The sequence below is a fragment of the Lates calcarifer genome, linkage group LG1 (assembly GCF_001640805.2).
Source record: "Lates calcarifer isolate ASB-BC8 linkage group LG1, TLL_Latcal_v3, whole genome shotgun sequence".
Classification (NCBI taxonomy): Eukaryota; Metazoa; Chordata; class Actinopteri; family Centropomidae; genus Lates; species Lates calcarifer.
In genome coordinates, this window is record NC_066833.1 from 4,565,130 (window position 1) to 4,587,744 (window position 22,615).

The 22,615-nt window shown below is 40.2% G+C and overlaps 1 protein-coding gene across 2 annotated transcripts in view; it reads left to right on the forward strand.

Annotated features, from left to right (window-relative positions):
• tbx15 (T-box transcription factor 15) overlaps positions 1-22,328 on the forward strand; it is a 35,579-nt gene extending 13,251 nt beyond the window's left edge. For both annotated transcript variants that reach the window (XM_018667025.2, XM_018667024.2), the window contains exons 4-8: positions 5,121-5,292; positions 11,316-11,483; positions 11,732-11,796; positions 16,986-17,083; positions 20,321-22,328. In XM_018667025.2, coding sequence (XP_018522541.1) covers positions 5,121-5,292; positions 11,316-11,483; positions 11,732-11,796; positions 16,986-17,083; positions 20,321-21,153 — 1,336 coding nt within the window. In that variant the 3' untranslated portion in view covers positions 21,154-22,328. The remainder of the gene's footprint in view (positions 1-5,120; positions 5,293-11,315; positions 11,484-11,731; positions 11,797-16,985; positions 17,084-20,320) is intronic.
• The last annotated feature ends 287 nt before the right edge of the window (positions 22,329-22,615 follow it).

Sequence of the window (22,615 nt, forward strand, 5' to 3'; positions counted from 1 at the left end):
AGCACAGTTGTGTAACAAGTTCAGTTGAGTTGTGTATGGTTTCTCAGTTGTGTATCAGCAGTATTTTAAAGGCTACACAGCCTCTCCTGGCAGCTGCTGAGCATATTTTAAAGTTCAGTGACATAAACATGTTTATAGGGAGTTAGTTTTGTTTTTATGCGTTGCTATGCAGGAGTGAATATTTGATTAAAGACTGAATGTGCCACAGATATATTCAGTCCTGCTCTGCAAAACAAAACCGTGTCATTTCAGAGGGAAACAGAGAAAGGCTCCCCCCCATCTCATGTCAAAGTATGACAAAAAACAGGTCAGTCAGAAAGAAATTAAAGACACAAGTCTGCGTAAAAACAAGCGATTAATAAAAATAAAGTGACTTCTGCAGTGTGTGCGTTTGATTTGAGCTTCCTGCGTCTGTCATTTCATATCGTTGTTTATTAATCTAAAGTTTTCCACCAGAGCGTAGCAGACGTTCTGCCCTGCCGCCTCTCCACGCTCTCTCCCACCAGCGAACCAAGGCATCATGGAGGATTTTTAGAGGCCAGAAGATCTTGTAAAATTAAATAGGATTTTCTTCCTGGCTGGGGAATTTACCACAGGGCTTTGCAAACTGAGCTGGGAGCTGTCACTGGTGTGTCTCACAGTCCTGGAGAGTTTGGGGTCTGGCAGTATGGTCTTTATTGGAATCGACTTGCTTTACTTGGGCTCCCTGCCCCTCTTTAGGAACGTCTCATTGGTACTGTGCTCATTAAATCTCCATATATTACAGTTCTTTTATGTGGACAGTCGCTCGGTTTGCTCTGAGCTCAAGCCGCTGAATGAGGAGGCTTTCTGGCTCCTCAAACATACCTCATTCTTTCAACTGTGTATCAGAGCATGTTTCAGTTCTGCTTTAAAACAAACACACACACACACACACTCACTGGTACCCACATAATGGACCACATAAGACACACACAAGGTTGTATTTTGTCATGTACTTCTAACCTTAATCCATTAAACTCAGGTTTTAAACTTGAACTGACCCTATGTAGATGAGAAGACTGGAGACATCACTTCAAACTAAAAGATTTGTCTTTTTTCTTATCTATCTTTGTGAGGACTCATGTCCAGAAAAAAAGGACAACAAACACACACACACACACACACACACACACAATAATAAGGACAGTCTAAGGAGTAAAACACATAAACAGACATTAATGTTGCTCTACATGTGAACCCATGTTTCTAACTTAACCCTAACCCAAGCCTAAATCTGATCTTAAACCCAGCTAGTTAAACATAAATCAACTTTATCCAAACTGAAACCTAAACCTAAACCTAACAGTAATCTAATTTGACACTGACCCTTCATAGAAACTGGATTAATCATTACCAGGCCTAAATGTGATTTTAAATTCAAGTTGTTGACTCTAAATCAGCTTCACCTGAAATTAATTCTAACCTTAATCCATTTTGGGCCTCATAAGTATAGAAATAGAAGAAATCATAGCTGGATATTTATATGAAATTAAAGACTGTAAAACACTCCTAACAACACCCAGGGGCCTTGTTATATTTGTTAGGATGGTACACTGAAGTGCAAAATTTCTTTCTCATTTAGCTATCTTTGTGAGGACATCCGGTCTTTGAAAGTATAGAAACAGAAGAACAGATACACACAGTTAAAATAAGAAACACATTCAGAAGGGAGTTAAGGCATAGAAACACACCTACAGGAATTTTTTCTAACTTTTATCCTGTAAACACTAATCTGAGTGAAGACATTTGGTCTTCATAAGTATAAGAATTCAAGAATGCACATGCACAAAAGAACACACACACACACACACACACACACACACACACACACCACACACACACACACACACACCACACACACACACACACACACACCAGTCAACCCTGAATGGAAATTCAATAGCAATATTTACTCTGTCAGTACAGTAACCCAATATACAGGCTGGGTTTGGCAAGTGTGTAAATGTGTGTTTTTATGTGCATGCCTGCCTGTGTCAAGAGCACATGTGTGATGAGCTGGGGATGCACACACTCTGTTGTTTGTGTGTTTATGTGTGTAGCTCTATATGTGGGTTTTTAACATGAACGTGTGTTTATCCCAGTGGGTGTAATTGTGTGTATGTGAAAGTGAATCAGAGCATGTGTTGCAGTTCAGTTTTCTCAGCTGTACAGTTTGGTGTTGGCTGAGAAGGGAAACAACCCCCCACCCCCCATCCCCCTCTTCCCTTCTCCCCTCCCCTCCCCCTGTCCAGTAAGAGTGTCACATAAAGTCCAGTCTTTATTGATCATGCCGGTGCCAGATGGCAGATTTATGGAAGATGAAAGCGGGGGGACTAATCAGATTTCCAGTCCTGTTTAGGGCTAAAGTTTCCTCGTTCCTTAACACGTTCCCTGCTACGCTGAGCGTAACCCTAAACAGCGCTCCAAACAGGAAATTACAGAAACGCCTGGCACCCTTTGTGAGTGTATATGCATGTGTTAGTGTGTGTGTGTGTGGGTCAGAGCTGTGTGTGGAGGTGTGTGCTTGGTATTAGATGCTAAGATAGTTAAGTGCTCTGTTTTATAGTTCAACAGAAAGCAAAGATGCTTTCATGTCAGTAAATGCCTATTTTACACCTTCATGTTTTAACTTATACGCAGTTTTAGTAAGTGTCAAATCACAAATGTAATGTGTTGCATTTTTATAGATGCAGATATTACAGCTGTGTGACTTTTCACCTGTCAGTGATGATGCAAAGTGATGATGATGATTCACATGTGCAAAATCTCAATGTGGTGCTCACTATACACTACTGAGAGTACTGTGTATCATATAGGGAGTGAATGAGTGAAATCTCCAACACAAGAGAGTCAAATTTGGTTTTGGTAATTTCTTTAATTTTGCCATCGGACCATGTTTATCAGGCTATACCAACCCATAGGGATAACAGGAAGTCTGACCAAGCAAATGAGTGAAAAGAGCAGACAGGAGACCTGATTAATCCTTGCATTTTTAGGGGTCACAAGGTGGGTTTCCATCCACCTGTTTTAATGAATAAGATTCAAAATGCTGAAAATTTGAAAAAATCTTGATCTAGCAGAAAAATATTTTTACTCTTGCCTGAAGTGCAACACGAAATGCAATGGAACCAGACTTAGAAAACATTAGACAAAATTAAACAGAAATTAATATATTAATGTAATATGTTAATTAATTATTGTATTAATGTAATGTAATGCCTCCATCTAGTTTTCTAGATTGTTTTTCACCGTTTGAGGTTTTAGTGATGCTCTTTAAATTGCACCATCTTGCACCCATCCAGAGGATTAGGGCCACCAGCTGTTTCTTGTGGCAAATAATTTTCTTTTTGGATTTCTTGAAATCCAGTTCAGCATTTGCATTTAAGTGAATCTGAATGGTCTAATATGGTAGATTTGTTTACAAATGTAATGTTAGAACAAGCTGTTCACAGTCACAAAGAGTTGGCTTTACTTCCAACATGGCTGCCACAGGGTGTGTTTGCCAACATCTCTAGTAATGCCCCCAGTGTTTTTTGTTTTTTTTTTAATGTGTGCATGTATTTGTGTGTGCTGTGGTAGAAAGAGGCTGAGTGTGTATTTTTGCTTGCATGTGAATGTACTTACACTTCATAGGTTTGTGTGTGTAATGGGGTGGTGCAGCCCTTGTGGCAATAACAAAAGGACCAAATGAGAGTTTTGTCCATGTTTCAGGGGTGAGTGATGACTTTGGCAGAGATGCTGCAGATAAAACACTTTCAACTGAGCACAGGGCCAGAACTAAAGGCAAACAGCTGTGCTTCACACTCTCTCTCTCCTCCACTTACTCTCTACCTCTCTCTACTAATTCTGTTTCTCTCGCCCAACTTCCTCTCCAGTTCTACCTTTCTTTTATCTCTCTGTTTATCAACTTTATCTCTCTCAGTTTCCCTTTTTTCATCTCTCTTGGTGACTCTGACTGATTTTCTGACCCCACTTTCTCTGTCCATGCAGTTCTTTCTCTCCATCTTTGTTTCTTCCTTTCTTGCATTTTTATTCCCTTTTTCATTTGTCCTTCCAGTCTTTCCTTCCTTTTCGTTTTAGTTGTTTATTTTTTAAAGAGTGCATACAGCTTTGACTGGTGGTTTGTGAACTTGTTTTTAAAAAGGAGGGTAAAAGGGAGGGTCTTTTCTTTCTCTCTTCCCTCTCTCTACTTCTTTTTTCGCTTTCTTCTCTCTCCCTGCTGTTTAATGGGCGGGACGCCCTATTGTACCCAAAGTCACACACAACATCATCAAATATTATGGCTTTGCTTAATTGAAACTATGCAGCGGAGTGTGTGAGTGCATATGGAATATTTTATGTTGCGCTTGTTAGAAATTTCAAGCACAATGAAGAAACAACAGATGAGTTTTAAAAGCCGGTGTTGTGGCAACGTAGCCGAGTGTTTGGAGTTTGTTTTCCAGCGTAGTGAACGAGGCAGAGGCATTCAACCCTGAAGTAACCTCAGAGATTCAAATGAGTTTTCAAAATAGTGAAGTGATTAGGGAATATTGGCCCTGGAGATTTGACTAACCTTATGTGGAACAAAAACATGATTAGGCAGGAAGGCATTTTTAGAAGAGGACGATGAAAGAAGAGGAAAGAGAAATTGTTGTTTCGGGATGCTATTGTGTTTTTTGAGTTTGAATTGACATTTCAAATAATTACAATTTCAAGGATAACACCAGTATTTTTGAACCTGGGCATCATTTTCCCATGTTTTTGGGTGTAAATGATTGGTAGTAACAGAAACCTTTGTGTTTTTCTTTTGTCAGTGCAGTATTGAGTAAGAACTGTGTATCTGGCAACAGCCCTTGCAATGTAATCCAATGGGACACCATTTGACACCATTTGACAACATTAAGGATAGTATTCCTACAGAACAATTAGTAAAAGACTAAGATCCTTTTTATTTAACCAGAAATACTACTGTTGCAAATTTGAACATGAAGCATGAAATACAACACTTATCATTAGACTACCCAAATTAAATGTTACATGGTGTTTCTTTTCAGTCACTGGACTCCTGTTACACCTTATATCCTGATGCTTAAAAATAGTTTCCCTGTCTTGTCTTCCAGGTATGTGTACCACAGCTCTAAATGGATGGTGGCAGGAAACGCCGACTCCCCGGTGCCTCCTCGGGTCTACATCCACCCAGACTCTCTGGCCTCAGGAGACACCTGGATGAGGCAGGTGGTCAGCTTTGACAAGCTCAAGCTCACCAACAACGAGCTGGACGACCAGGGACACGTAAGCAGAAACTTTTTATCTTCATATTTACAGCTTCTCTGCTGCTGAATACTTTTAAATGTTCTAACCATGAGCATTTTGTCAAGAAACATTTTGTTAAAACATCTTTGTGTCTGTATATGACTCAAGACCACATTTAGATATTTAGAGGATCTTACTAGGTCTGCATAGCAATAAGAAATATACTTCCTAATACTACCTAATACCTAATACTTCCTAATAATATGCATTACTTAAACATTGCAGACCAAAACCAGAAGATAAACTAAATAACAAAAAATCATGTTTAGTTCTAGCACATTTCCTCTTCATGTGTTGCTCGTTCATGCATTCTAAATGAGCACAAACCTGAACTCATAAAAAAGACAAGGAGAGTCTTTACTTAGATATTACACCAACAAAGAAGTTTGATGACGAACTCTTCAGATAATCTAGCTCATAATTCACTTGTTTAATTAAACTGAGAAACTTTCTAACACAACTACACCATAATCCCTGGACCCACAGATCAATCAGATGTCAGACTATGCAAGCAGTCCTGTAACAAATATGGTGGCTGTTTCAGCAAAACCGCTTTTGGTTTAAATGTTCAAGCTGCGATTCATTAGTTTTATTTTTGCGCTTTAAACCTCATGTCACCCCACAGTGCTGCAGAAATGAAGGCACTCTTAGAGCTGTGAGGCTGTGAGCTGAAGTGTTTTTGATACGTTTGCTTGAATGGAAAGTCGACACAGTTCTTCATGGACTTCATGCTTTCATGACTCACGGAGCTGTGAGACTTGTTCAAAATTGATTTTCTGCAGTACACGACAGTCTGCGAGAGCTGCCACATACTGCCCTCCCACACTCTTTTTGAAGATGGTCCATTCTGACTCAGTATTATTAGGTTTCTGGATTAGCGTGGAGAGAGATTAGAGGTCTGGGATTTGAACCCATGCCCTTGTTTTAATATGTAATATTCATTTCCTTCATGGCTCTGTAAAGCATTTTGTAATGAAACGGTTTTGTTAAAGGCACTTAATGACTGAATTTGATTTGTAGTATGCCCCAGCAGCCACACCACTGAGCTAAAATTTAAGTCTGACCACAATCTGTCTAATTTACTGCCTTGCTTGTATCCAGTCAGTAACAGAGGTGGTGAGCTAAAGTACAGTAAGTCTCTTATTGGTTTTTGGCTGCTCTAAATGTGTAATGTGGGTTTCGTAGGTGAAATATTTAACTGTAATGCAACAAGTTAGACCACAATTTGTTTGACTTACTGCCTTCTTTATGTGTAATCAGCAAGAGGGCAGCAAGCTAAAGTGAGCCCCTTACTTGCACTTTATACTTCTCTATAGTTAAAAGAAATGGGTTTAATGGGAAAGGGACAATATTGGATTAGAAACTGTGTTAGCTTTTGATTATTAGCTTTGATTGGCCCCTTATGTTTAAACCTGCAATGAAAGCTGAGGAAATGCTCAGCAAAATATGAAAATCACCAAACTGTACAATAAGAGTCAGTGGTGCAGCTGCAGTGTGGTTAACCATTTCCAGCAAAAGGGTTAACTGCAGCAAAGCTCTGCTAATAACCCTCTGTAAAGTTACTGAGTGACTGGTAGACCACATCAGAGCCAAAAACGACTTGCGTATTGAACAAAAGGCCATTTAGTCTAATGTGTGATGTAAGGAGGCAACAACCTTTTAAGCCCAAGATATGGTATTAGCTGTGTATCATGTTTTTCTGTCTCCTAATGAACAGGTATTGATTAATGCATCCTTACAGAGAATAGCAAAACACATTCTAGCTCACACTTCCAGTATTTTTATCACCAACCCCAATCAATCACCAGGTAATGGTGCATTCTCAATAATGAGAATACACTACTCAAAATATAATCTTAAATGGCCCTTACAAAAACAACATTACACTTGTATCATAAGATCATAAAAATGTAAAAAATGAGAGTGAAACTGAACCTCATGACTCAAAGCTCCAGGAGTGTTTCAGCAATGAACTCCATGTACTTTTTATTAGCTGATGGAAAGTTGGTGCAAACAGGAGAGGATATGATGTCTTTTCTTTTCTATCAAATAATCTGAATGTCGAAACAGTTAATGCCTCCTGTCATGACCGTGGAGCTGTTGTAGAGGAGACTGCTTTGATTGTTATGGTCTGAGATACTGCTGAAAAGAGCATGAAGAGCTGCTACAAATCAATTTCTCCTCAGAGCTCTCCGCTGGTGGCAGAGATGCTAGGTGATGCGATGATTAGAAAAGCGGCATAGCGACGGCGCCATGACAGAGATGATTCCAGTACCACGACAAAATGGCGACATCCAGTTAAGCGTACTGAGCTGCATGGGGCTGGCAGGTTCCTGCTCTGTCACAGCTCTGCAGATGATCACATCAGCTCAGTGGTGACAAATGTAATAACATATGGGTTGTTGGTGGGCGAGGATTTGCATTCAGCGCCCTCTCAGAGTGAGGGGAGGTTGTCTTTCCACTCCCGCTGCTCAGTTTAAGAGCTTTGTTTCCCTGGAGGGGGGTTTAGAGGCCAAAGGAAATTAATTTTTGGAGCTTCCTGTGTGGGAAACCTCACCACTTCTCGCTCATCCTCCTGACTTGTGGTGTCGTGAATTGTCTGCCTCATCAGAAACAGACACCATTCATGTCATGAATCATCAGACGTCACAGCACACAACAGAAGCAGAGTCTGTGTGAAAAAAACAATATTTACTATGTCTCAGATGGCACATTGTCCTCCAGACTGATAAACAGTGGCTCCACAAGTTTGTGATTTTATGATGAGATTTGCAGGTTTAACTGATGACTGCATTTGTACCACAGGAAACCCTTGTCATGCAAATACCAGATATACAATTATACTAGTTTTTAAAAAGTTCTAATCAAAGCATCTGGCAGGAAATGGATGATTATATCTTTGCTCTCTCCTCTGTGTAAAAAACAAACAAAAACAAAAATAAGAAATAAGCATAGACAGAGGTGGAAGGTTTTTAAACCACTATACAGTTTTGAGGTACTTGTATTTCCATTTAATGCTGCTTTATACCCATGTCAGTGGGTATATTTAACTATAGTTATCAGGTCTTCTGCAGATTAATTGACCCCGCATATTAATTGACTTCACATACAAAACATATTATCAGCTAATAAAATACGATATGTTGTTAATTATGATTGATTGTATGATTTTATTTGGTGATTAAAAATACATTAGAACCTTGCATCGCAGTGGTTACAATAACTGGAAATAAAAATACAATGAAGCGTAATGACTCATTACCATTGTGGTCAGTGGTGGAGGAAGTATCCAGATCCTTTACTCAATAAAAAAATAACATCATAACAGTGTAAAAAAAAAAAAAAAAAAAATCAGTGACAATATCATATTATATTATAATACTGATCTGATCACATGATGTAAAATAAATAAAACATTTTTCTCTCTGTAATGTAGAAGAGTATAAAGTGTATAAAGTATAAAATATCTGAAATTTAGATATACTCGAGTAAAGTACAAGTATCATAAAAAATGAATTTAAAGACATATAAATTAACAACTCAGATTTATAAAAAATAAGTACTTGATACTGCTAATAATTTTGTTCTGATTGCAGGACTTGGTACAGACAAACTTTCTTGGAATATGAATATACTGTATACATATATATTTGCTTATTTGCAGCATGACAAATCAAACAAGGCTACACTACACTTCCATAATACTGAAGCTTTGCTTTCATGGATTTCACATTGTCATAGCAACATGACCAAAGCTCACAGGCCAGCAGTTTTTTGTCATTTGTATAGAGGATATCATGCTGTAAACTAACAGCATGTGTTTTCGTCCCTGAGATACCTCGTGCCTGGCCGGACTTGTTCGTGGCTCAGATTCGCCTCATGCTGTCACTCTCGCCTGTCCTTTATTTCCTGTCTCTCTCTGTTGGTCTTGAGAAAACCTAATAAAACACTGAAGCAAGCGGGAATGGCCAAAATACTTTTTTTTTTTTTGCTTCCATTTTGTTTCATTGTTGCTTTGTTAACGTGTGAGTTAATGATTTATTGCATTGTGATGTGTCAGTACTGCTGCTTAAGATCGATCAAAACATAGTCTACAACACAGGGCTGCTTTGAACATTTGCCTGTTTTTCTTTAGTCACTTTCACATGACAGCAGTAGTTTTGTCACTGCTGGTGACCTAAAGTGAGCGTCCTCATTGTTCTCCTTTGTTATGGATAATTTCACAGGCATAATCACAGGGGTTCAACCACAGGCTGTGGTTGATTGCTTTGATCCCTGAGTGTTTTTGGTCATTAATGAGTTTTTAACTCTGTTTGAAAAATCAAACATCAGCAAAATTTGACATGAACAGATTTTTGTGGTGACGCACAAGACATCTGCAGGATGTGTTGCTGTCTCTCTGGTGTGAATGTCCAGATGATTTTCAAAGGGGATTAAAAGAACATCCATGACAATGAAAACATCACTTATTTAACCTGATTGTATTTGAGCGTGAACAACTGTCAGCTGATGTCCTCTGGCTGCTCTCTGAGTTACATGTCGTGAGTTCAATGTGCCGATGTGTGATCCGCTTTGACTTTACATCACCTCAGGCTGGCTGGGGACTAAAAGCATGACTCCTCTGGGTCATAAGGCAGCTGTGTCTGTGTGTGTCAATTGTGAAATCTCTATTGCTAAGACATGACTGCGATTCAACCTGGATTCACTTCAGGAAAGCTTTGCTATTTGCAATTTTACCACTTGTTGTCTGGTTGTCTGATTTTGCAGTCATTATATTGACTTTTACCTCTGATAGGCTGTTTCATTTCTGTAATTTCCATTTTCAAATGGCTGTTTTGCCAATTGAAAGACCGCAGCAGGGAAAGAACCCACAAAATCTGAAAGTATTTCTTCCCTGGTGTAAAACTGATGCTGTTACATGCAGCCAGGAGACATTTGTTTCTTTGGGGAAACGCAGTTTTTGCTCCACATCTATCGAGCACCTGAGGAAAAAGACACCACAGCACCACCCCCACACGGTGTGATTGACATGTGATCTCAGAGCAGAGTGTGCCAAAACACCACAAAAATGAAAACTGAGTAACACAGATGGACACAGAACTTTTAAAACTTGAGGGCTGCAGATTAAAGCATGCATCTGTGTATCTCTATGCAGCAGCCCAGTCATAATGTGTGTGTGTGTGTGTGTGTGGGTGTGGTGTGTGTTTGCCTGAGTGTGTGACTTGAGTTGGTCTGGAACTCAGAGCAGTTTTTCCCCCCACGGCCATGGTTTGAAATGACCCCCTCTGTTGTAGCAGAGAAGGGAGGTTGGGGGTGTTCGACTCTGGGGAGGTTTTCTCACTCTCAGATTAATCAAGAGCAGACCGAGGCCCTGAGGCGAGGCTGGGGCCGACACCGTCTGACGCCTCCGCTTCACTGTGAAATAATCCTCGGCCCTCCTGCGAGCGTCATCGCAGTGTGAACTCAGTTTCCGCTTAATGTCATGTAGCTGTGAGAGAGAGTCAGTGGAGCTAATTGATGTCATGAAGGAAGTGCATGTATTGTGTTTGGAGAGAGGAAAATGAAAGGCAAAGAGGTAAAGTTTTGTGTTTTGCCCTGAGCTACAAAGTTTAGAGGCTCACGTCTTTTGTGCACATACAAATTTGAGATACATTACTTTACTTGTAAGGGCCTTCTTTCATTAAATTCACTTCCTAAATGCTAATCCCTCACAACTACAATGCCAGACCAACCTTTTTTAATGTAACTTCAGTGTGTCATTAAAGAAAGATTAGAATCTGTACATTACAAAAACAGACTGATAAAAATGTAGAATGGGATATTTAGTTTTGCCTGTAGTAATCTTAAAGGGTTAAAAGAGTCGCATATGGAAACAAATTTCTGGAGTACGGTGTTCGTGCCACCTAGATGATTGAGATGAACTTTCACAGACTACACCATCAGTGCTAATAATAATGACAATAATGGTTCCATCCTCACCCTCTGTCCTTTTACACTTTCAGATCATCCTCCACTCCATGCACAAGTATCAGCCTCGAGTTCATGTCATCAGGAAGGACTTCAGCAGTGAGCTGTCTCCAAACAAGCCTGTGCCCAGCGGGGAGGGAGTGAAGACCTTCAGCTTCCCTGAGACCGTCTTCACCACTGTCACCGCCTACCAGAACCAACAGGTATGTGCCTCTTGTTTCCTTACAGAAAAAATGTATTAGTCATCCAATTTAAAAAAAAAAAAAAAAAATCCATGCAACTTTCCTGCAAAGAATTTGAGGTAGTCATTCAGAAGCAGTTTTACAAGCACTTTTTATAAGATAAGGTCAAATAAACACGGAAAAGTTTTTTGGAAACGTTTTCACATGTTCATCATAAGCTGCAGGAGTCAAAAAGGTGTGACATTTTTCCATGTTCTCCTTGTTTGCAGATCACCAGACTAAAGATAGACCGCAACCCGTTTGCCAAAGGTTTCCGGGACTCCGGCAGAAACAGGTACAAATGTCACAGCATCTGTGAACCAACTGAGCAGCCACACAATACGGTTACAGTCCTCTCCATGCTGCCCACAAAAATCGTATCTGTTTTTTCTGTGTGACGTTTAATATGGAAATAATCCTCTGAAGATAGCACTTAATACCATATGCTGCTCTATATAAAAACAGCTGCTTTGTCTGTTGCCAAGAGGAACTCTTCAGATCTGCAGTGCAGAGAGTCACTGGTAGATGAGGTCCACTGTACACCTCTCTTTATTTTCTGGCATCTCACGAAACACTCACGAAGTCTGCAAATACAAATGGACGCTCAAACTTTTCAACAACACCAGACAGACATCTTGTACATTACCAGGCCATGTCACGCTCTAGTTACAAACCCCCAAGTAACTGTGTTTACATATTTCCCTTTAGTGTGGTGAAACATGAGTTAAATTGCGTGATGTTGTTGCTTTACTATGAATAATGGTTATTGGAATCAGAGACGTGTTGGAGGAGAAATATAATCAGACACCTCTGTAGCCACTGTTGCCCCAACCTGCATTAGTAGTTTTGGCAACGTGCAGGTCAGCTCTGGCAAATAACATAGCCACTGCTCTGTTGTAACCCACTAACTTACAAGTATGCGTCCACCTTTAACCTTGACTGTAAATTATTAGCCACCTTTTCACCTGATGTGAAAGCTGAAGTCGTGTGGTTGACAGGTGCTATTCCATGGCTGAAGAATATAATCCTTATGTTTTCTGTGTCTGCAACGGCTGCAGTGAGCTGTTCATGAATCTGATGTTGTGAACCCTGTTGAGTTTGTGTTGTGTCTCCCTTGTCCTGCTCTTATAGGTTAAAAATGGGCTGAATAAGACTTTGTATTTTTCAGATGGTTACATAAAACCATAAAAATGATTTCAACACATAGTTAGGACTTGCTTCAGACTGGAATATACTGTAGTCATAAAATGGAGTTGGAACAATGGTTACGTGTAATTTAGCCTATTTTAACCTAGACGTCTAGACATCTTTTGACCTGCAAATCACCAAATCCACGCTCACAGGGTTATTAACACTCTGAAGTCATGGCTTTTCATTCCACATTTCCATACGACTCAGTGAGCAACTGCAACATTCATCACACGTTTTAATACTCAAGTGGGATTCTTTAAGATCTGCTGAATCTTAGCTCTCCTCCTCAAACATTATGAAGATAGTGCAGCACGTACACACAGACCAGGCAACATACCACACTCACACGCAACTTGCAGACAGGGACAGAGAGGATGTTGCATTGCTTTCTTTGACTGTCAAAATGTGTGACCACAAACAACGCACAGCCTGAGTGGTCTGATGTTTTCGTCGTCTGTCAGCGGTTGCATCAGCTGTGTTCTCACTACCAGCGTGCTGATGTCAGCCACAGAGAGAGCTCCTATTGGCTGCTGACACCATAGTCGAAAAACATGTTACTCATCATAATGCACCTTATGAGCAAGCTAATGATATTATTCAAGACAAACGAGAAAACCCTTGCTCTGTCTTCCTTACTCGTCTTTCCTAAAGTTTCCCCCTCACTCTCTACCTTTCCTTCCTTCCCCTCTCTCTCTCTGTTTCTCTCCTCTCTCTTGATCCCTCTCTCAGTTTCTAAATTATCATATACAACGTTTGTGGAGGAGTAGCAGGGGGAGGTGGGAGTGTACTGAACCACCAGACCCCTCCGCACATGAAAGCAGCTCCCCCTCATCTGGTCTGCATTATTGGCACACAGATATTTGAGACATCTTTTTTCATTTTTCAAACAATAGACAGTTTGATTTATGAACTGGCATTAGAATTTCATTGCAGAAAAGCTACAGATGAAAAGATAACGGAGGATGAGATATTTGTCTGTGGAGAGCGAAAATGAATTTACCCTCACGTACCGCTTGTGATTCCCCTTCCCTTCAGCCGTGTTGGGATTTGTTTAGTTCAGATTCAAGTAGGAGAATTCAAAGCGAGAAATCAGATTCTGTCACCTTAAAAACCCTCTCTGAATTTAATGCTTCATTATGTCTAGAGCTGCTTTTTATCTTTGATCACTCATGAATATTGTTAGCGAGCTGCAGCCCTGACCCTTGACACTCTGCACATACTGCTGCTTTGCTGAGCACAATTATGGTGATTTAGGGGTTTAATTGGTCTCATACTGTAAGGTCACTCTGTATTAGTGTGTCTGCTATGCATGAAATTTAACTGCAGATACTGTAGTTTGTAATTGAGCACACTGTTGTATTAAATTTTAGCTGGAAGATTTTTTTTCTTTTGATGTTGCTCAGATCTTTTTTTATTTATAGAAAAGAAAAATTAAAAACACATATTAATATTAATAACTTAAAAAGGTCACATAATGTGCTTTATAGCATATAAAAACTACACACACACACTAGAAAAATAGTCCAAAAAGTATGAGCATCAAAAAGACATTTGAAACAATTTAAATCTGCACGGAAAAAAAACAGTTTGGATGGTTTGGATGGAGTCTGCCTGGTGGTGGTGGTGGTTAAATGTTGGCATCAGTGTCAGGTGCAGCTAGCTGGGTTAATCTGAATTTTGTCTGACTGTTGATGTAGTGCACACACCTAACATTTGCATTTTCATTTTATTGTGTGGGAGTTGCATACGGTTACTGTATCAAATTGATCCTTTGTCTTCCAACTCACACACAGCACTTCAGCCTGATTGAACCAAAATGTGAGACTCTGCAGTGTCCAGCTAATTTAAAAGAGAGGCTAGGTTTTACCTGGAACCAAGAGGTGTTTTCAAAGAGGGAAAAATAATGTGAGTGTGTCTTTTCCTGTATTGAACTCTCTCACTGAGCTCTATTTCTGATTCACATTGCAGGTGCTTCAAAATCAGCTTTTACACTTTAGGATATTTCATGCTGATTTCATTCATTTTCCCTTTAGATAAAAAGTTAGATGAAACATTTTTCCACCCAATTTATTTACTGAATTATATATTGTTGTGCCACATAAAATGTAATGATAGATACACTGACTGAGATCAGAAAGGTTAAAGGTCAAACTTTAAACCACAAGCATAAAAAATAAATGAGAGGATACATCACATAACAAAAAGTGAGCACAGAGTACCAGATTGAAAAGCAATTCAACAAAATAAAATTTGAGATTATCTTTTTATAATTCAGCCCAAATACAAAAGTGTGAGGCCACAGCTGCGGCTTTACCGTAAAGCGTTGAAAACAAGAAGCAGCAAACATTAAAACAGGTGTGACATCTTTTGTTATTGTTGTGCTGCCACACGTGTCTTTAAAACCTCACTCAGTTTATATTAATATCGGATATGAGCCACATTAACAGTCATCCAAACAGTGACTTTTCCTTGGATTTAAGCAGGGAGTCAGCTGCACTGTGAACACAGCCTGTTTGCTGTGGAACATTACCAACTAATTCCACATTGAAAGGAAATTCTAAATTAATAGAAAAGGGCAAGTCTGCACTGTTAATTCTCAAATTAAGCACCAGCTTGTTTTTTCTGACTTTCTTAATAGTATCTTAATATAGAACTCTCCCAAGTTCTTAGTTATGGTGATGTCGTCAGTTGTGTCTGGTGACTCGGCTTTATGGCCTATAGCGGAGGGATACAGCTCATTTGTTGGGTTTTGGTCCCGCAGCAGTGTGACTGTATGAATGAGTGCAGTGATGGTGAAGGCTGGGCCGATTAGCATGGAGCACTAACGAGCTGCTGCGGCCAGGGAGTTAGTGGCCCTAAAATAACATGCTGAGCGGGCGACAGGCGCTGGTTTCCCTGGGACGGGGGCCGAGCGGTGTGCAGGGGAAGTAAATCAAGCAGGAAGGAGAACCGTGTACAGATTCAAGATGAAACGTCACCCAGATTTATGTGCACAGTAAAAACCTGCTCCTTTTTAATGGCTCCAGTTTCCTCTGAGCAGGACTCCAGTTTCTCCCGCCCTCTCTCTCTCTCTCTCTCTTCTGTCTGATACTCTCTCGTTCAGGAACCACCAACTTCTCTCTCTCTCTCTCTCTCTCCTCTCTGTCTCTCTCTCTCTCTCTCTCTCATTCACACGCATAAATATTTATGAAGGATCACTTCCCCTCTCTGTTCAACTCATCTTTTCAGTGTTTTTGCCTATTTTTGGTCTCTCACCCATATCCATCTCCTTTTCCAGCCATTTATTAGTTACTCACACACACACACTTGGACATGTTATATATTTTATGACTATTAATATAAAAATAGATTTTATTTCCATATCACTTCCTCAAAAACAGTGCACTCAGTTACCACTTTATTGGATACACCTGTACAATCTATTGTGCTTCAGAATAACAGCTCTGCCATAAAGTCCATATTTAATATTCACTTTATGTTGACACTGTTGGAAATTGAATTACACATTTATTTCTGGGGGTCAGTTAAAGGTGGTGTTGTCCAGGACTATATTATACTGAGAAGTCATCAGTGAGGTAGGGATAATATTAATTAAATTCACCTCTGGATATAATGCAGTCCAGTACAACACCAGCGTCTAATGACCTAAGTGCTGAAACATATGATTTGATAAACACCTTTATGACAGTGTAAAAAAAATCCTGTTACAGGCATCATATAACAAGACTTTCTGGCAGAAGCAGTTGTATTTGATTGCATTAGATTGTACAGGTGTACTTAATGAAGTGGTTATGGAGTGTATATGACAGTAAAACAAACAGAAAAACTGATACATATCTCAAGACACACAACAGGAGGAAAAGGATTTTTTTTTTTCAATTCAAGACCCAAAACAGCAACATCAGATTACGCATGACTCCATCTACGGGACTCCACGAGTGATGAGGAAAACAATTCAATGTACTCATGTTATGGTTATTGGTCAATAAAGATTTAACTAATGGCCTGGACAGCAAATGGTCTGGTGACAGTAGCGTCCCCTCTGCCAGAAGAGCTCAAGCACTGATCAGGCTCATAGATATGAGTGGGAGTCTGGCCATGTGAGGCTTAAAAAACAAGTAATAAAATCTCAAAGATCAATCAAAATCCATTCAAAGACCAACAATAATAAGCTTTGTGATCGTGTCATCTGGTCAACACACACATGCAACATCCCTTTCTTTTTCTGTTCTGGTGGTGTTTTTTTGTGTGTGTGCTCTATAATTTTTCTCTCTCTGTATGTGTCTCTGTCAGGACTGGTCTGGAGGCGATCATGGAGACTTATGCTTTCTGGAGACCTCCTGTGAGGACCCTCACATTTGAAGACTTCACCAACATGCAGAAACAGCAAGGTGTGTAAATGCCACAATTTTGGTTTATACATGAGAAAACTAGACTTCAAATTCAGTCTCTGTGTCTCCACTTTGATGGATTTCTTCTTAGTATTGTGTAATTGTTGAAGGTAGGAAAGAATCCACTGTTGTTTTATTCTGAGACTGACTTTCAAGTTGAGATTTGACTCATTGACCAGATACAAGGAGCATCACTAATAGCTTTTGTTGGAGTGTCTTTTTATGGTAGATGTTTGCCTCACTTATTGTCAGTCGCCCGGCAGAACCTGACTTTTCTGACCTTTTCTACTCAAACAGACACATTAGAACCAGCTGACCCCATCTAATCAGCCCCCCCCCACCACCCCACCACCACCACCACCAACAGAACTCATATGGGAAAATCTTCATTCCTGAATTGACACAGTCTGCTTTTGAAATGAAGAAACTAATGTAAACTGAAACCCTTGATTTGAATAGTCACTGATTGGGATCTTTTCCCATGAATCGCATAATAGTGAAATTGTTTTGCATGTGATCTGAATCCTCAAAAATCACTTGGAGAATGTAATGATAACACATAATACTCATTGTTGTTTTTAATGCTCTTTTGTAACACTTTATAATAGATTGATGTTTTTTGCTATTTTTCTAAATATTGTTTATCTTTGTAGGCAGTAAATGTGGATATGATCCAATTTGTGACAAAAGATGTGATTTGTTTAGGTTAGTTAGAGTACAAGGTGAAGTAATAATTTACTTCATAGTAAACTTCAACATTGAAAAGTGTACAGTGTTAATTAGCATGACCTTGGTGCATGTGCTGTCCCAACCTGAACTCTCCCTCTGCATATTTTCCTTGTATATCTCACCACACGCTGCATCAGCTATGGTTGTCCTTCATTTGAGCTTGGCCATACACTGCTCCTCTGGCAGGTCGGCCTGCGTCTGCTGAACTTTTCACATCTCGCACAGCCCTAGAAAATAAAATCGTTAAACAAACCCTGTGGCTTTTGGACAGCTCTGCGACACGAGGCAGCGTCAGCTGGGCCACCTCCCTTTGTATCGGCTCCAGCACCGGCACAAGGTCTTAGTCATGGCTCATATCAAGGGCCTCGCCGCCTTAACACAACTCTGTTTCCTCGCTGACCCTATCTCAGTTGCCTCTGGAGGTCAGCATGACGTGACGCTCCGTATTTTGTCTGAGCAGGGGGACATGTGTTTGTTATCATTAAACTCTTCCAAAGTGATTAGGATTTAATTAAAGTCCTTGCACCGCCAGTGACCCCTGTGTCACCCTGTAAGGACACTGTGGTATATGTGCGCAGTGGACTTATGGCACCGGACGCCCTTTTCCCTTCAAGTAATCAAGTCTTCCACTGAAGCACCTTGAGCCCTTCAAAACCAGAGGAAAACATGACATCACCAAACTATCATCCTCTCTCCCCTTCTCTCTCTTTTTTCTCATAGATATCTACCTTGCTTTCCCTCTCTTTCTCCCTCCCCCCACTAGCCCTCCCTCATCTCCTCGAGCAGCTCAGAGCAGAGCAGAGCGCTGCAGCGATATTATCGAAGGCATATGGTGCAAAATCAGAACCCCAGCCAAGCGAGTCCTGGATTATTTAGTTATGCCTCCTCCTCATTCTGGTTTCAAACTGAATTTCTCCAACAGCAAGATGAACCCTGGCCAAATTCTCATTAATAGAAAAATATGTGATTGATATCCCACAGCTATCATTTCAGTATGAAAGGCCTGACTTAATGGATACAATTTGTGCCAACATTTTTTGTCTCTGTGATGTGTGTGTGGATATATTCATATATATATATATATATATTATATATATATATATATATATATATATATATATATGTGTGTGTGTGTGTGTGTGTGTGTGTGTGTACATATCTAAACTCAGAGGAGTGAGGATATGGAGCAGCTGTGTTGACCATGTTCAAAACTCAATCCACATTTACCTTTACAGACCAGCAATATATTTTATTATACGGTTCGTGATCTTGTATCCAGTGCAGATTCAAAGAGTAGTCTGCAATTAGTCTAAAGGTAGAAGTTTGAAACAGTCCATATGGATCAACAAGGATATATATTTAATTGGCGACAGGTGAATTCATGATGTAGCTTACAGCTTACTTTATTAGTCTGACTGACTGCATGTGGACCACTGGGAAATGTTCCAATTAGCAATTACTACTGCATTTTGCTCCTGTCTGCTCTTTATGAAGAAAGAGACAAGAATGATGTGCTCAGACTTAGACAATACATCCTGATGATGAAGAATCTGTAGAAAAACCAGATTCCTCAGTTCATTCTGTGGACATACAAGAATACCAAAAAAAAAAAAAAAAAATCTGTCTTTTACATATTGTAAAACACATTTCTCCCACACTGCCATAGGGTAGAAAGGATGTGGAGGTTTGGAAGTGAGAGACTAACACTAATACCTCTCCACAGGGAAATCTTGTTTTTTTCTTGCTACCCTCCACAGGGAGGTCAGAGGTAGACAGGCAGGGATTCATGTCACTTTCCCATCATATCAAATTTTCTGGAAAAAGAAAAAAAAAGGTTTGTGGACATATGTTAAAATATGGCAGCCTAACCACTTTTCTTAACTCTTTTATGTGAAATTAATAAATAAATAAATCATATCACTCATATTCACTCTCATACAATACACTAAAAAAGAACCACACATGCTCCAGTTTGTTTTTTGGCAAACTAAAGTCACTTAACAACTACAATCTGATTCATGGCGGTCCATTATGAACACTTGATGTATGAACTGAATGTGATGTGGAAGAATCTTGCCAACATGGGGAAATGATAGATATATGTTTCATTTTAGTAAACTTATGTAAACGTTTCCTTTTACAATGAATGATTTTATGAATTTTATGAATCTATATGTGACCAGTGCTCCATATCATGGTGATAGGTGTCAGTTCAGGCCTCCAGACATTGTATGGTCTTCCTTGGCCAAATTTGTGTCTCATCCACTATTGGATGACTCTTCAGTGGATTATATTCATAGTCAAACAATTCATAGTTTGACAGTAAAGCTTTTATTTCAGAGGTCTGCTCCTCTACTGAAAGTATTTTAAATATTATTTGTGTTTTTGAACTGGATTCGGATTCAAACTCAGCTGGCTCTGGTCTTGGAACTGACTCTTAACTAAGATAAAAAAATCCCTATAAAATTGCACTGTGTTTCATTTTGTCTGTGTTTGTGTGTTTTCCAGGTGGAAGCACAGGTACTTCACCCACCACCTCCAGCACGGGAACACCCTCCCCTTCTGGTGCAGCACACCTCCTGTCTCCTTCTTGTTCCCCTCCGACCTTCCATCTTGCCCCCAACACCTTCAATGTGGGCTGCAGGGAAAGTCAGCTCTGCAACCTGGGCCTGTCTGAGTACCCCGCCTGCGCTCGCAGCAACATGGCGGCCCTGCAGGGTTATGGCGGCCTGGCCGACAGTTCCTATGGACGCCTCCAGGCTGCAGGGGGTGCTGTGGCCTCAGGTCAGCCCTCTGAATCCTTCCTGCCACAGAGGACTTCCTCCTTGATTGCTGCTGGCATGCAGGGCAGCACTCATGCCTCCCTGACCGGCGGCGGTAGTGGCAGCAGCACTGGAGGCAAGATGGATGCCTACAGCAGTCAGCTCGGCTCCTTCCCAGCCTCCCAGCTCCAGTATGTGATGCAGGCCGGAGGAAGCTCCAGCTCTGCCTCATCCTCCTCATCCGGATCCTCCTCTTCCTCCGCTCACATGTTCAGTGGGAGCCACCACCACGTGCAGCAGGGCTCCTACAATGCTTTCTCCCTGCACAACCCTTACAACCTGTACGGATACAACTTCCCCACCTCTCCTCGCCTGGCTGCCAGTCCTGAGAAGCCCCAAGGAGGTTTGCTCTGCTCCTCTTCTCCTGCCGGGGCCTTCGCTGAGCGCCAGTACCTGTCCAACGGAAGCATGGACACTATGCACATGATTGGCAACACCACCAGTGGCCAGCAGGGCAGCAGCTCCTGTGATGGTCGTCAGTATGGCTCCTCTTCTCAGATGTCCATGCACATGGTGTAGAAACTGAGATTGTTCTTGTTGATGTCAGCGTTTTTACATGAAACGTTAATGTACTGAGGTACAAAGCAAACCTTTCAGAAAAGGATATCATCTCATGTTTGTGTTTTTAAAGACTCTTCACCACTTACAAAGCAATATAGCTGGAGTCAAAAGTATTATTAAATTATCTATGTATTAAAAAAGTGTCAACTGGGACAGCAACTTGACTCTTTTACTGTTTCTGACCGGAAGGAAACACCAAACTCAGATCAGTGTAAGAAGGAGGTGGAGGAGCCCACATGCTCTGGTTCAGAGGGGATTATCAGTTGTGAATATGTAATGGTGCAATAGCAGCAACAGCCTCTTCAAGTGACTCATTCTTGATTTTTGGGGACTCAAAGGCCATCCGGTCATGACATCCTGTAACCAAAGAATCTTCACTGTGATCCAGAAGTTTTTACTTCACGCAGCACTTGTGTTGTATCATTTTAGAAATGTCAAGGGGTCAGAGGTTCGCCATCATGGTCTGGAGTTTTGGCTGGAATGAAAGGGACAACTGGACAAGATCACTGAGTGACTCACTGCTCTACATATATGCAGGAGTACGTGCAGTGAAGTATCTGGGTGCTGCAACAGCCAGTTGATGTGCCAAACAGGGTGAACACATGGGCGCAGTAAGTCAAAGAACTGTAGGTCAGGTCAAATGAGGAACTCTGTCTTCATCCTTGAAAACTCCCCAGCAGACATGTACATGAGAGTTCAGGACTCTACCACACAACTTCAACCTGTTTTCCTCATAGACTGGAATGGCTTCACTATTTTTGAGTGGATTATGTTTTTTAGCATATATATATATATATATGTATCTATGTGTATATATATATATATATATATATATATATATATATATATATATATAAAAGATGGCAAATGCAATCAATAACATAAGCTTAAAGGTTGTTGTGTGAAAAGTTATAAAAGAAGCAATAGCAAAACAGAGTAATTAAAGTATGTTTTGGTGTGTTGTAGAGATGTGTATTTAAGTGCTGAGCAATATAACAATTTTACAGGCCTTTCTCTTATAAAAATGTGTGAAAAAAGGGAGATAGCAAAGTAACTCTTTTTTGAGGCATTTAAAAAATGTAAATACAGGTGCCAAGCACATAAAAAGCTCAATAAACGTTTTAATTCATGTACATGGTTTTGATTTTTTCCTCTTCATTAGCAGTAGATTTTCAAAGTAAACCTGATATTTAAGACAATTGTTCTACAGAAATTAAGAACATACTTTGTTTTCCAACTCAAGAGAATGGGAAAAGATGTTTTTATTGGTAATTTGCCATGGAGAATTTTTTCCCAACACTCAGAGGAAACAGGAGTTGCGCATATAAAATAATTTGGAGGACATAAGCAAAACAAATTATAGTGTTTACGGGTAGGTAATCAACAAAATAATGGTGCTTCTACACAGCGGATGTTCTAT